This window comes from Pyrgilauda ruficollis, unplaced genomic scaffold (genome assembly GCF_017590135.1).
Source record: "Pyrgilauda ruficollis isolate IOZ18807 unplaced genomic scaffold, ASM1759013v1 scaffold2, whole genome shotgun sequence".
Classification (NCBI taxonomy): Eukaryota; Metazoa; Chordata; class Aves; order Passeriformes; family Passeridae; genus Pyrgilauda; species Pyrgilauda ruficollis.
In genome coordinates this window covers 8622753-8638906 of record NW_024519206.1, presented here as the reverse complement: position 1 = coordinate 8638906, position 16154 = coordinate 8622753, and the positions used below count along the sequence as shown (strand labels likewise).

General features: G+C 36.6%; 1 protein-coding gene across 2 annotated transcripts in view; it reads right to left on the bottom strand.

Moving 5' to 3' along the window:
• The window catches only part of HDAC9 (histone deacetylase 9), a 450604-nt gene that overhangs the window by 414192 nt on the left and 20258 nt on the right, over positions 1–16154 (bottom strand). For both annotated transcript variants that reach the window (XM_041466346.1, XM_041466345.1), the window contains exon 2: positions 2959–3069. In XM_041466346.1, coding sequence (XP_041322280.1) covers positions 2959–2977 — 19 coding nt within the window. In that variant the 5' untranslated portion in view covers positions 2978–3069. The remainder of the gene's footprint in view (positions 1–2958; positions 3070–16154) is intronic.

Below are 16154 nucleotides of genomic sequence, written 5' to 3'. Positions count from 1 at the left end.
ATAAAACATGCATCATTTTCACTTGTTCCACATAAAGTTATTCAGACTATTTAGGTTTGAAGGGAAAGCAATTCTAAAAAACATTTGTTTTTCACTTAGCATATCTCATCATAAAACCACAGAAATTTAGCACAGTGCACACAATCCTTTCTACAGCATTTCAGAGTTTTTCATTGACAGAAGCCATCCACAAAGTGGGCTGGCCTGTACCATTCATCTATAGAGTAGTACTGCTTTACCAGTTGGCCTCTTGCTTTTTTTTTAAATATATTTATCTTCTTTGTGAACAGCATGTAAGAATGTACATACACAAGCTATATATATGCAGGCTAGATATATTGTAAAAAAAAAAAAAAAGTACATTCACCATTTTGTTGTAACTTACAACCATGACCCAAAATATCAACATTTACCATACATTATGAAGATTTTCACAGGTCTTATGTACAAGACACACAGATTGGTATTCAAATGAGATAGCATCCTGGTGTTACACCATGGAAAAAAGGGTTATAAATACTGTCTGTATACCATATGTGCTTAAAGTGTCCTGATTAAAAATTATTCCAAACTGCCCTAACTACTGGATGTAACATAATATAGAAACCTATTCCCTGAAGAAATTCAAGACTATCAGGAATTAAAAAGAAAAAGCACAAAACTCCCAACTCTAACACTACTGAACATTCAGGCTTTTGCCATTTTAATTACAAGCCATAAATATATGAACTGCCTACCAGAGGCTCACCATCACAGGAAGAAGCTGGTCATGTCACCGGCAATTCATTAATTTTTCTTTTGGAATACTAGGGACACTTGCAACTACTGGACCATCTTACAGGTGAAAAATTTACAACCTGATACATATTTTAGACCTAAGTTGAAAGCTGAATCATAGGAATCACAGAGTCAAAATAATTTTGGTTGGAAGGGACATTTAAAGTTGGATGGAATTGCCCTTCCATCTCTTTGTCTCATAAGATTAACCTTCATTTAAAAAAAAAAAACTCAGTGAAAAAGGAAAAGTAGCAATAACAACTGCAACGGGACAAAGACATTGGCCATGTATGAAAAATTATGCACTTGAAGAGGACTGGAAAAGGGGAACTCAGTCACTATGCTGAAATTTTCCTATTTCATCCGAAGTTTATCTTCTAAGAAATTCCAATCAAAAGTTAACTGCTCAGAGAAATGGCAGGCTTCTCCTGCCACTATTACTGGGACTGCACTGGAACCAGAAATTTCAGTGACTTCCAAAAGGTGACAAAGCACTGCACAAAATGCATCTCAGCCTCACTCAGTTGGGGGACAGAAGAGATGTCACATGGAGATGCTCATCCTCCTCCAGTTCATGGCATTAGCTTTAAGCGGAATGCAAGACTAAAGTAAAAATAAATACTGCCTCCCTCTTGTTTCACTGAAGGAAAGAAAAATGAGGATTCCAAGGCCGACACTACCCTTGAATACTGCATTTCTGTACATGCCACAGAGGTATATTAAAATGGTTGGTGAAGTGACTCAGTTTTCAGAGGCAAACTCTAATGATGGGAGACACTAAGGAGTAGATTTGAAGATATTTAGGCATCTAACTCCTACCAAAAGTGACGCTCCTGAAGTATCTAAATACCTTTACAAGTAATGTGATTATACTGAATGGTTCCCCTCTCTTGCATTAGATGTAACCTACAGAAACAGACAAATATGCATTCACATTAGTTATCTTCTTCCTTCATGTCAATAAGGATAGTGGAAATTTTACTTTCTTTTTGTGAGAGCCAATTTAATTTCTGGCTCTTTCCACAGCCTGCACTTAGCACAAAAGAAGAAACATTAGAAAGATACCAAATCAGCTGGAGTATCTTGGCATTTGAACTGCATGCTTAGGGAAGTACAAGATTATTTCCTATTAAGCACCACTGTGATAAGATAAAGATGTGCCTTTCTGCTGAATGCCCTGTTGTGCTCTGTATGGATAATTCACTGCATGCACCAAATTGCACTGTAAGAGAAAGAGGCCAAGTGTGAAACAGCTATGTTTGACTCCATTTGATACAAAAGCTGCTCCCAGTTTTTAATACTACAACCAACAATTCTCAAAAAATGCTCACTGAATTAAATTTCTATGCAATAGGGTATATACAGATAAATACAGCTCACAATGTATTACAGTGTTTCCCCTGATGCTTTTATAAGCCGTTCGCACAAAACCAAAGCAGTCATAAAATAAGCCACCTGTAAAGGGTTATTTTACCAACAGTACTAGGAATAGATACTTCAAGTGTGGGTGAACAAAGTGTGAACCATATGGGACTTTGCAGAGATTTGAATTGGGGACTCTCACTCCTCAAAAGAACTGAAGTCAAGGCATGTTCCATATGCAGCATTCTGTTTTCTTGGAAGTTTTAACAGCTACTGATAGTTCGCTTTCTATCAAGTGAACCTGCAGTTCAGTGACTCATTTTGCAGGCATTGGATAAAGTAGGTTCAGAGAGCATTGCTAATTACACATATTTAAAGGAGGAAGCTCTGCAAAGAATACCTGTTATGGGTAAAGATGGCATTGGAGCTAAACAGAAAAATAACAGAATAGCATTTGAAGTCTTTCTTTAAAGGAAGAATCTTTGCAAAGGCAGAAAATAAATTAATGTCTAATTACACATATTAAGAACTAAAATGTTACAAAATGCCCATTCATGTCAGATCATGACTAATCAGTTTCTTAAGAAAAAACAAAAAAAATATTTTAAATGTACTGTAGGATTATCCTGGCTTTAAAATTCAAACGTGATAAGGTACCCCCAAAATTGCCTTTTCTGCCTATACAGCCATTGTCCTGTTCTATAAGAAGTGTTGCATATCACTCATTTGCCAAATTCATTTCATAACACAAAGGATTATGCATTTCCTAAGAAGGCACAGTTTTATGCAAGAGTGAGGTATAAATATAAACAAACTGACCTGGTGTTGTGGAGCTCATTGTTCTTAATGGAATGATATCCTGTTCAAGTGTGAAGCAAACTGTGGCAGAAGTTGTCCAGATTTTGAGATTCTTCTGGAAGTGGGGTGAATCTGAGTAAAATAAAGAAGCACCTTTCACTATTTGTTGACAATATAATATTTTTAAGAGAATTTAATTACATCAAACACACTTAGACAGAAGAACATTTGAAATTTCTCACCCCAAAGGTTCTTTCTATAGTGTATTTTTTTGCTGCAAATTCAAGTACCGATGACCACTGAAAACAAGACTAAAACTCAGAAATCCTAAAGCTTCCAAGCAGCTCAACTAGAAATTTGCATTACAGCCCATCTACAGTCACATAGGAATACCAGACATTAAAGGATGAATTGTTTCCTTCCACAAATATCTGGATTACATCCTTATATATAAGCAGCCAATTCTCAGTTTTACTGCAGTCAGCATCGAAACATGAATGTGCAGAAACTGATCTGCATTGAAAAGTCTTTCAGGAATAGCTACTACTTCCTAAAGCTCCAATGTTTGAGCAGCTCATGAATAGAGCTAGTTGAAATAATTAGCACAGCTGAAGGGATCTCCCATGACAAGCTAATGACATCTCTGACACCACAAAGAGAGCTGCTAATGGCGTGGGCTGCTCGAGAGTAGGGAAAGGAAGGTTCTGCAATTTGGCTGAAATTCTTTCACCGTCCTGTGGCATTCTCAGTTCAATACAGAAGCAGAGGCAAAAATGTTCCTCTAATACTCCCATCTGCTGAAAGTTTAAAGCTATAGAGAAGCTTTCAGGGAAGTAAAATATATTTTCATTCAAGCATGATATAAACAGTATAATGAGAGAGAAGGTTGTAGTGCATTATGACTGACTATCCTATTCAGCCACTGCTCCTGAAGTATCTAAGTAGTCAAAGATATTCTTAGTGCTGAATATTTTAGCAGCTTTTGTCACTTTTTTTAAACTACCAACTGCACATTTAGTTTCAAGCTGAGCTCAGCCAAATTCGAGATAGTAAATTAAATTTTAACCAAGTATAATCATTTAAGTTTAGCAGCATTATCATTCAAGGAAGGAAAATCACACATTTAGATAAGTAACTTCTGCTTTTATGCCCCCTAAAGCAAGCTGGACATACACTGCTCAAAGAGGCATGATATTTGGACACTACCAGCACTCCAGCAGGCAGCACCTGTAAAACCAAAATTTCATCAAAATACTTGATGAAAATCCTACTTTCCCTTGCTTGCCTCATGCAGTAAAATTCATGAAATATCAGATGGAACCACTATAAAACTGAACAGACTCTACCATTAAGCCCTATCCAAAACATGTGTTTGGGCAGATCCTTACTTTGGACAAGTAAGGATCTACTGCAGCAGGCTTAGAGGTGTAAGATTTATTAATAAAAGTACAACCAGTACACAATTCAAGAGTTCTAAGATTCTACTTAATTTCACTGATCTCGTTATTATCCTACCAGTTACACAGATCATGAAAAAATACTTTCCAGTGAATCCAACATCCATTCATTCGGTGTCTAGACACAGCTGGAATGATATGGTTTCTCTCAGAAAGCAGAAAATGGATATTGATGCATGACTGTGGGCTTTACTTGAGTCAATTTTCAGCATGCAGTTAAGGTAAACATAGCATTTTTGAGCATTTGGAAAAGTCTGGGCATTAGGATTTGAATATTCTAATATTTAAAATTCACTTATAATCCCCATAACTAAAACTATAATTTTGTGTAAGTTTGCTTTATGTACACCTCCCATCTAAGCAAACATTTGAAGCTCATATGAGAGCAGAGAACACATGGTCAGTTCTGACTGCACTCTCAAATGGGTAAGCTTTCTCCTCGCAAAAATACTTCACTTTTTTTCACTCAATAAAGATAACTTCTAATAATTGGGATAGTTGTGTGTGTGAGACAGATCAGTAGACACGACTGGCATACTCCTGTCAGTGCAAATATTCCATTTGAGTGACAATCTGTACCCAAAACCATGGTCCCACCAGCCCTGTACTGGGCCATGGATACCAGCTGTGCTGAAACTGTACAAAGAAGCTGCTTCCTAGTTCTTCCCTGCTCTTCTGGAGCAAGGAACACTTAACCCTTGGAGAAAAATCAGGTTAGGAAAGATTTAAACAAGCTGGCTATACATCAGTTCATGTGACCTGAGGGGATGGATGCTCCCAACAAGTCATGAGGGACCTGGACAGCATCACTGCAAAGCCACTCCCAGAACAGCTTTGAAAGGTCATGACTATTAAGGCAGGTTCAAATAGACTGTAAGAAACATCTCTCCTGACTTCAAGAAGGACAAGGAGAATACAGAGAATCAAAGGCCAGTCCACCTCAACTCAATGTTTTGGAAGGTGATGGGCCAAATAATCCTGGAAACAATTTCCAAGCATGTGAAGGACAGGAAGGTGGTGGGAAATAGGCAGCCTCTGTTTATGAAGGAAAATCATGCTTGGCCCACATGATAGTTTTCTACAATTAAATAGTTAGAAAATAGATGGGGGGAGAGATGAGAATATTGTTTATCTTGAATAAAGAAAAGCTTTCAGCACTGTTCTCCAGAACACCCACCCAAACTGTGAAACACAGAAAAGCGGACAGCAAGGTGGCTGAAAACAGTCTGTGCTGCCAAGCTCTAAGGGTTGTGATCTGCAGGCCAAGGTCCAGCTGGAGGCCAGTCCCTTCAATGGAGCCCCCAGGGGTCAATGCTGGTGCCAGCACTGCTTTTCATTAAGGACCTGGCTCATGGTACAGAGCATAACCTCAACAATTCCACAGATGATTCACAATTGGAAGGAGTGGTTGACAGAGCAGATGGTTCTGCTGTCATTCAGAGGGACTTCAATGGGCTAGAGAAACTGGATCTACTGAATGTGTGTGCCAAGGCTGGGGTGGGTGGCAGGGAGCAAAGTGAGAAACAGAAAAAGCCCCAAGACCAGAGGAAAATGAAGTGCTTTATTGCAGAGTAGCTAGGTAAAGAGCAGCAAAGAAGACAGACCAAGACTGTTCTCAGTGATCCCCAAAGACAGAAGAGGCAATGTACACAAACTGAAATATGGGCAAATCCCTTTAAACATTAGAAGGTACTTTTCCCCTGTTATTGAGGCCAAACATCTAAGAAATAGGCTTCCCAGTAAGTTTTGTGTTTCCATCCTTGAAGATTGTACACAGCCTTGCACAACTTGCTGTAGCTGGCCTAGCCTAGAAGAGGGGTAGACTAGGTACCTCCGCCACAGGTCTGGAGATACTCTTGTTATTACATGATTTTTCATTTTCAAGATCACCAAAGACAGCATCAGCATTGAATATTCAATCCAGTTAAACCCAGTGAGAATAATTCTAGTATAAGAAAGTGTTCTGCTGTGATTCCCACAAAAAGATTTCTGTTAAGGAATTTTGTAAATTTAACTGTACTGGTAGTCTTATTTAATGAGGTGGCAGCTGGCATCCTTCCTGATACTCTATTTCCATATATGCCATGTAAATGCAAAGCTTTCACTAAGCTGAATGTTGTTGTTCAGGTTCAGTTTTAACAACTCCTTGTAAATATGATACAAGGCTCACATTGTCAAAGCTCCCATTTAGAACACAAAAAATTCCACATCACCATGTACAGAATTATATTCACAACACTCTATTCACAGACACTCTCATTCAAATGCACTTCTACTGATAAGCTGACAGTCCTTCATTTCTTGTCTTTTTCTGAAGGAATGTCAAAGTGCAAATTAGACACCATGAACTACAGTGCCACATTTTTCTTAATGTTAGCTCTGAAAATTAAAAAAACACAGCACAGGCATTAAAATTTCATGAGGGGTGCTTTGTTCATTGGGAGATGAATGAGTGCTCCATCTCCACCCACAAAAAACAGCAAACAATTCCTGATCGGTCAGATCCTGAAGATACTAAGCTAAGGTACAGCAAGGGGCTCCAGGATTTAGGATAGACTAAGTGCACTTCCTAAGGCATTACACTTGAACATTTCACAATTCTAAGGGTTTGGTTTTTGTTTGTTTTACTACATTTTAACTGAAAGATAATTAATCCTTTACTCATTATCAAGCTGGCATTTTAGTCTACAGCAGAATATACAGTAAATTAATTTCTACCTTCATGCATATCACTGGAGGTGATGCTACACATTAGCAACTTGTATTTGCTCATCCAGAAACCATAAACCTTCCCCTTTTTCTTCAAAGGAAATTCAACAGTTCATATGCTTCAACAACTGATGCACCTTTGAAATGGCTACAAAGCAAGACTGCAAGATGGAATGTAGGTTTTCATGCCCACCAGGTACCACAAACCTTATGTTTCTCCTGATTTCTTTGTAGGTACAGTATTTTCTAACACAAATAAGCATTTCAAGTTAACACTACCCCTTTAAACTGTCATCTCACTATGTTGTCCCAAGACTATATTCACTGACTACATTTTTTTCTATCTTGTGCCTATACTTCAAAATTCTTCTGGGAATTGAGTTTCTGAGAGAGGATGCAATGAATAAAAATTAACAGAATTCAGATGAAAAATATATTTCTACTTCTATTTTCCCTGTGCCCAAAATGAATTTTTCATGAGAACTTCTGAAATGAATCCATAGTTTTCTCAACTACATCCTGGAGGTATCTTTCAGATCTTTCTCTTCTAGGAGGATTTTTTTACCTAAAATACCTCTGTTTGCAAAGGGGTCTAGAAAATCATTATGAAAGATTTTGTGGATAAAAACATAGAATTATACGCTTCATTAAATTCTAAACATGACAGGTCAGTACCCTTAATAATACACCTAGTTGTTTCTCTGGTGCATATATTGTTTCAAAATAGTTTTCAGTTACTTAGAAACAAAATTGTTGTTTGGAATTGAGATTAAAATGCTGGAGGCCATTAAGTGCCACAAGTGTTCAAGTTCACTTCTCACACTTAGCAGCTCGTATGTTAAACCAAACATATAAAACAGCTGTACAAGTTAGTAAAAATTCTGTTTTCCAATGAACAGTTCAGCAAAAATCTCAATTAAAAGACATATGAAAGCTTAAAAGCAAAAAAAAACCCAAAAGAACAATAGTTGTTCTCTCTAAAATATGAACAGCAGGATACTTAAAAAAAGATATTTTTCAAAATAGGTATCCATACAGGATCTAATGAAAATCACAATAAAAAGACAACAAGCTATGGATATTAGAAAAAATAATCATAAATCCACTATGACATAACGACTGGAAGACAAATCACAATGAACTCTTACTGAAGTGATTTGCACCCATGTAAGCCAAAGCCAGAGTGCCAAATCAAACCCTTCTAACGTTCTATCAAACATCTAAATTTGATTAGGAGGTAAGCTGGCATATGGAAAAGGTGGTAAAGTGTTAAGGAATGGTGTGAATTCCAAGACAAAGTACTTAAAGACATCAGTTCAAAAAATTGGTTTCATTTATATTTTAGACCAAATTATATAATTGGTTTAAAAAGGTACCATAAGTGGAAGCTAAGCCAAAACATTAGCAGCACATGCAATTAAGCAGTGACCTTTATATGCAAATACAGTGCAGATTTACGTGCTGTAAAAAGACCAAAGCCTAGTCCAATAGACACTGGGCTATATAACTGCTTTCGGTGGGAATTTAGTGGTTTCACAGCAAAGCCTTCAGAATCCAGAGCTCAGTGCAAGATTAAGTATTTTGCCATAAGGTATTCAGGCATCTTATTCTTAATTAGGTATCTACTTAAAGACTTTCTGAAGTCTGTAACAATTTTGTAGTACATACCTTTGAAGGTAATATATTAAAGAACCACTCCAGCAGCAGGTACTGGAATTTCATACTCTTTGTATTTCTCCAACAAAGTAATTTTTAACGTGCCTAACAGAAAAGTACGTCTTGCAGAATCTGTAAAGAATTCTCAGCTATACTTCTAACATGCAAATATTTATTTTGACCAATAAGTCAAATCACCACGCTTTAGCAATTACTCATATGCAATATTAAGCAGTGTTAGACTTCACACATGCTGTGAGAGCACATGGCTCACACAGTTGTGAGAGGCTCAGACTTCTGTCCAGTAAAGCAAATCCTCCTTCCTGAAACTCTTTAAAGCAAGCAGTAAAGCCGTACCGCTATTTCAACAACCTCTTTTACATTCACTGCCTACTACAGAGATGAAGCAAATAAGTTTTCTAAAAATCAAGAGATGTCTTTCACCAAAAAAGAATCCAAGGCCTCAATCAACAGGATTAAATAATGTGCTGCTAAGCTGCTGGCTGGACTTCTGCTATGCCAGTTACAACAAATTGGCACAAGCTTCTGCCCTGTTTCCCATTGAAATCAGTTAGAAATACAATATAGCTCAAAAAAAAAGAGCCAAACAACCTTTTTTTCTTTCAGCCTCAATCAGGATTTGGAACTTTTTCACCACAGAAATACTGCAGAAATACTACTTCTTCAGCTTAAGTTGTCCTGTCTTCCTCTGTCATGCCAGCCCCTTGTCTGAATTTGAAAGGGTGCACATCCAGATGTGCCCTCCCAAAGCAGAGCTGACATACAAGGTTTGGCTTGTATCAAACACAACCAGGCAGTAGCAGACACCACAGCAGGTGAGGAACTGGCCTATATGGTGCTTTCATAGCAGGAAAAGAAAATATGAGACAGGCCTATTTAGGTCCTCATTTTGATTTTTTTCTTTAATTATGCCAGTTTTTAATCAGTACTGAAAACAAAAACTTCTTATAGGGAAAAATCAAACTTAAAATTCAGAGTTCATTGAAGCACATAAGAAAGAAATAAAACCCTTTTTCGTTCAAACCAACAGGTTGTCCAGACGTCATCTCCATCCTTAGAGATATTCAAAACCCAAATGAAAATGGCCTTGGCCAGTCTACTGTAGCTGACTTTGCTTTCTTCATCTGAGTGAATTAGAAAATCTCTAGAGATGCTTTCCAGTCTCAGCCATTCTGCCACAAGACACTGAAGAACACACAAGACACACAAAGAACAGTCTTTGTAGGTCACATGAAAGTGGGTACAGTCCTCTCCCCTTACGCAAGGCTGTGAAGAAACTTCCCCTAGAGGAATACAACTGGAAGAAAGAATGTCTCTTAAAACTTCTCAAAAAGCTGGACAAAGTGAGCCACAACAAGAAATTACAGAGTCCAGATTACTTTGAAGGAAATCACAAATTCTAGGTTTCTTTTATTTTGACTCTCTTACTCAGCACTATGAAAACTAATTATCCAAGCTCCTGGTAAGAAACCATCAGACAACTCATGCACTCAATTTAGAAATGCTTTCCAAATTCCTAAATTTTCCTTTGAAAAAATTTAAATGAGCTTCTGTGGTGAGCAAAGGCAAAGTTAAGTGGCAGCTGGAACACAGATTTACAGGAGCGCTGTGAGCTCAGCACTATGGAACTATACTGTGCCTAATTTCAGGGAGGCCACACTTCAATAACCATTAATTTATTATCAATCATCATTAATAACTTAGTCACTGGTAACTAAAACAAAAAAGAAATCAAAACCCCCAAACCCACCCTTTCAAGTAATGTGAAAAGAAACAACCCTGCTGTGCATACTCTTAGCCACCTCTATCTGCTGTGTATCCAAGAACATCCATTTCTCTAAAAATGCTTGAGATTAAGTGTAAATTCAACCCATGAAAACAATTAACAATGTAATTTTAACCCATGAAAACTATTAACAATGTGTCACAGGAGAGGGAAGGAGAGAAGGAGGTGGACTCTTTATTATATGTCTGTATACACAGAATAATTGGAATAATTTAAAAATGCTACAAAACATTCTTAGTAAATCGCTGTATACAGGAACAAAAAATTAAGTAGGTAAACATTACATTAGAATTTACATTATAACTTCCCATGGGATCAGGTAAACCAATATAGTTCAGTGCACTAGAACTACAAACTTGTTCTTTCAAAGGAACAAGAAGCAGACCTTGAACAGAACGCTTCCGAAACCCTTTGAGCCTATAATACGTAGTTCACGGTACTTCAGCTTTGGTTTATGTTTGCCTTTTCACCAGATGAAAACTAACTTTCTCTCAACCACTCCCCCTTCTTTTTTCTTAAACTGAATTGTATTTCAGCTGTTATTGACCTTGTTGCACAGTGTGGTAACTGATATATAGCCACCCATAAAAAATGAGAGATAGCAACACAATTTTCCCCTATTCCTATTTTTTACTCTGTCTTTTCACATGAAGGGCAGTATAGCAACTATTTTATGGTTTTTATGTTTTGAATTTAATCTGAGATGCACAGCACCTGAATATTTACCACAGCAGGACTCTGTAACTAGAACATATCAGAACATCAAAACCTCCTTCATGCAAAAAACCACTTTTGCATTTCTGCAACATCGTACTTATTTAGAATAACAGAACACCTCTCATGAAACAAGAATTATCAGCCTCCCTATGGAAGTTTGTCTGTTTTAGACAGACTCAACAAGAAGAGAATACTTATCTAGAAGGGAAAGCCTCCAAAGGCAGTTTCAGATGCTTGCCCTGTGATCTGAATGGTTCTGTGAAGGAATCAGTCTAGATTTCCTTTCCAGCTCTTAAAGAAAACTTGAGAGCATGTGATGATTAAGTTAAAAGGAAAAAATGCAATAAAATTTTAGAAGAGCAACTTCATGTATAAACTTCCTCTGACGTTGTAAAAGTTTGATTTGGAATCCCCAAAAATTTACTGCCAGTAAAGTTGTTTGAATTTGATAATTTTTTTCTGATTTTACAGCAAAAGGACATACTCCCCCTCACTGACTTTGCCTTCCTTAATATGCAATCATTAATCATTTTGATGTGATCAAAAACACTTAGAAATATCATCACTGCCTTTAAAAGGCTAGAGTGAAGTTATAACAAAATACCCTTGAAAAACCCATAATCTTGTTAGATTGTGTGCTTATACATAGATATTAGCATGGATAATCATATTCAAGAGCACCTGATTTGCAAAATGCTCATATTTTTAGAACACAATATGTCTCTGTAAGCTTTGCTTTGACACTTGGTTTGGATAAACCCAGACAGACCTCAAGGTGAATCATCATAATATTCTGCTGCTCTCCAGCCCTTCCACAGAGGCTACAAAACTCTTCGGTTTCTTCTGAATCGCTATTGCTACTTCCATTAAATTAGGACCTAGATGTCCCATCCACGCTTCAAAACATCTAATAAGACATTCAACGCTCTGTTATTTAACTGACTTCTAAAAGTTATCAAAACTTTTTTCAAATGTCAAATATGAAACAGCATGCCTCAATGACCTTGAATTAGTAAATTTCTATGGACTTCAAAACACAGGTCTCAAACATGACCTTCTCATGTGTACCATTTTCTTCTCTAAAGAAAGAGTATCCAGTCTCAGATGCATTACTCCAGTGACACAGGTATACTCAAAAAGCTGTAGAAGTGTTACATCATTTACAGGTAAGTAACTTTACTCTCCTATGCACACATGTATTTCTGATTTTGGGAAAGGCTTAGCCACTATATGAGGAACCATTTTAAGAAAAAAAAAAAATATTTTTAAATGGTTTCTGAATTTTATCAGTTACCTTAAAATCTGAGAAACAAATATTTGAAGACACATAGCAGAGAACTTGAAACCTGCAGGTATATTTAGACTGTTTGTAATTCTGACTTGTACATGATGGACGATTTTCCACAAAACCAAACATTAGACAGGAGTAAGACACGGAAAATACACACCCACAACAACTTAATTTTAGGTCACGAATCCCCAGCATACAAAGAAACATACACACCTACAAACAGGTGAAACACAAGCCAGGAATCATGACAATCACCTACAGGAATCAGTCAGCTACTTCCATTATGTAACACACAGAGACCCCATGTGAGAACACCATCATGTGTTTATGTAGCACTTATGGGAATTCCTCCTGCAAAGACCTTGCAAACAGGACAAAGAGGGAAACAGGGCTTAGTGCAGCACCAGGCACAGTGATGAGTGGAGACTGATATCTTTAAGATTTTTACAAAGTAATAAAGTCATATTAATAAGAGAATTGACACAGGAGAGGGTCTAGAGGTACACAGAAGCTGTCAGCAAGGAAGTAGAAGAAACCTCTCCATGTAAAACTTTCATATTTGTGATTCATTACACGAGATGATTGATGTCCAGTGTTATTTCATGCATTAAAAGTAACTGAGATGAGTCAAAATCTTCCATTTAAATCTATGACAGAAAAGTGGTTTATCTGCTTAGCAGCAAAATGATTTTTGTCTTCATAAACATCAAGATTCCATAGGCTTCTGTTGCTAAACACCCAAGCAGTTTTCTGTTCATTAAAGAAAAAGCTTCAGTCAAATTTTCCTCAGGAAGAGCATATAGATGGCCAAAGAACATATAAGCTTAATTCTTTTATGAAAACTTACCCCAAAAGAAAAACTTTTTTTTTGCTGCCATTGAAATTTATCAAAGATTTGACAAGTTCTTTTACACTAACTTCTAGATACATTAGGCTTCAATTTTGTCTTTCCAATTCTAAAGAACTATTATCACAAAGTCTTTAATAGTTGAAATGGTTATTTGCAGTGTTTGATAAGTAACAAATGTTGTAAAGCTTGTCTTACAAGAAAATAAACCTTTCCCTGCCAATGATGCTTTGAAGAACATTTACACTGAATGTCCTTTTACAATTGATTTCTTTACTGTAGAGCCTTCCTTGTTTTCACAAGACAAGGATTAATTCTAAACTGAAATGTTTTAAGAGTAGGATTCGGCAGAGACTAAATGATACAAGGAAGTTTGATTAATACTTCAGCATCTTCAGCAGTGGAATACAAACCAAGAAAACAGACTCCCTGTATTAGGCAGTTAAATTGGTTCACAGGTTGAAGACTGAAAATTATTTTCATGCTCAGTTTGTTTTCTGTGATTTCACCAAGGTCACTGGGGAAAAAAAAAAACCACTATATTTTTGATCATTTATAAATTAATATTATAGTACATCTTTCCTACTGGAACTTGACAGTAATTCAAGAGACTTCTTAATGCACTTGGGTGATCAAGTCAACTCACAAATCAGAACTTTTAAGAAAATTCTGACCTCTGCTGCAAGTGTGTATTGTCATTTAGTAGCAGGACAAAATAATGGGAAAAGTTAATGGTGCTCATGAAGCTCTGCACTGTGTGCTGATTTAAGTATCTCAATATAAGAAAGACAACGAGGTATTAAAATATCTGTAGAGGAGGGGACCAAGATGGTAAAAGACCTTGAGGGCAAGACTTTGTAAATCTTGCCTTGCAAGAGCAGCTGAGGTCACTTGGTTTGTTCAGCTTGGAGAAGATGCAGATGCCAACCAGTCAGCCAGATGCAGAAAATGCAGATGTCAAACAATCACAGAACTCATTTCATGCTCCAATGAGACTATTTCTCTTGCTGCTACCTCTGAAATAGGTAAAAGAATAGCAAAACCTATTTTCTTACACATAAAAATGAATATTTCATCCCTGTCTTAGCAGGGAAGTTACACAGCACTAAGCCTGTGACTTATCCAAATCTATCATGTTAATCACAAACCTTAGATAATGCAGTATTTTTAATTACTGCTGCATAAAATTAAGAGGCAAATAGAATTTGAAACTGAAAAATATGTGATCCTATAAAAATATTTTCAGGTTGCAGAAGCAATTCTAAGTCCAACCATCACTTGTCAAACTAATATAAGCGAAACTAATGTCAAATAAAATAGGACATTTCTTAAGCCTTTGAGACTCAAAAGAAAGTGCACAGATGGCTCAGCAAAGGCAGGGAGGCAGGAAGGGACGCAATAAATGAGGGAAGTGGAACAGAACTGGGCTTCCAGCACATGGTTGGGGTAAGGAATGAACGTGAAAGGCAGCTTTTCTACATTTATGTAACTTTGAGCAAGAGCAATCTTCCAGTAGTAGGGAAAAAAAAAACAACCCCAACCAAAGAAAAAAGTCCCACCAAAACAGGAGTTACAGACTGTCATTCCAAGTACAAATATTAGTACATTATGAATGCACTGAAATTAAGAGAAAAGTACATATACAGTGCTTGTGAGTACACCAGAAAGTAAAGGGGGTTTAGGAATTTACAAGCTATTCAGTATAGAATTTAACTGTCCACTTTTAAGAAAACTCAAGTTTTAAACTGAGAGAAATACAACTTCCACTCTTTTTCTGTACAGAAATCACATGTATCCAAATGAACTGTCACCTCCCATTCAAGCAAAAGCCACTTAGGTAACCATATTTCCACAGTAAAAGAGATGTTAATGAAAGCAGCCTTAGATTTTTTTTCCCACAACAAGAAGCATAAGAGAATATAATTTAAATTGTATTGTTACATTTGGATTTGCTGCCAAATTCTTTTAGCAAGTAAGCCCAGATACACAAACAGGAAAAGATTTTATGTTATTTTTACTGGCAAAATCCCAACAACCTGTCCACATTCCATGACTGCTCATACAGCTGCATACTTCCTGCTGCAGACTCCTTACTGCAGATACCTAATTCATTTTTTTTTGTTACAACACCAACCATACTGAAAACTCAACTAGAAACAATTTCAACACAAGCTGCATCATTATGCTTGAGGACATTATGCATGCCATACCACAGACTGGTAAATAGACATCACATTGAAATATTTTCCAGCATAACCAAGGGTTTTCTTACTTAGTATAAAGATGCTATTATAATTTTTATTTTATTTTTAAACTTTAATAGCATAGTAATTAAATTTCTCTTGACTTTCAGACACTTGAACATCCTCATGGTTAGATTTGTCTAAACAGAGCTACACAAAATAAGACCTAACAAAATTTGAAAGAAAGCAAAACAGAAAAAAAATTCTACTGTGCCACATAAAAAATGCCTAACCTAATTAGTTACTAAATAATTAAAACCATTTATTTAATAAAGACAGACAACTTAAATAAAGGCACAGACAATAAATTGTAAAAGAGCTTTTACAATAAGAAAGCTCTCAGTTCAACTGTGTTTTATTGGCAATATAAAATTTGAGCTTAAAGCAAGTAATTATAGAACAACTCCACTGTCCCACAGCTGGAAGAAGCTACTTTCCTCATGAACATAAAAAACCCTGACCATAAACTTGTGGCTAAAATCGCCTGTAT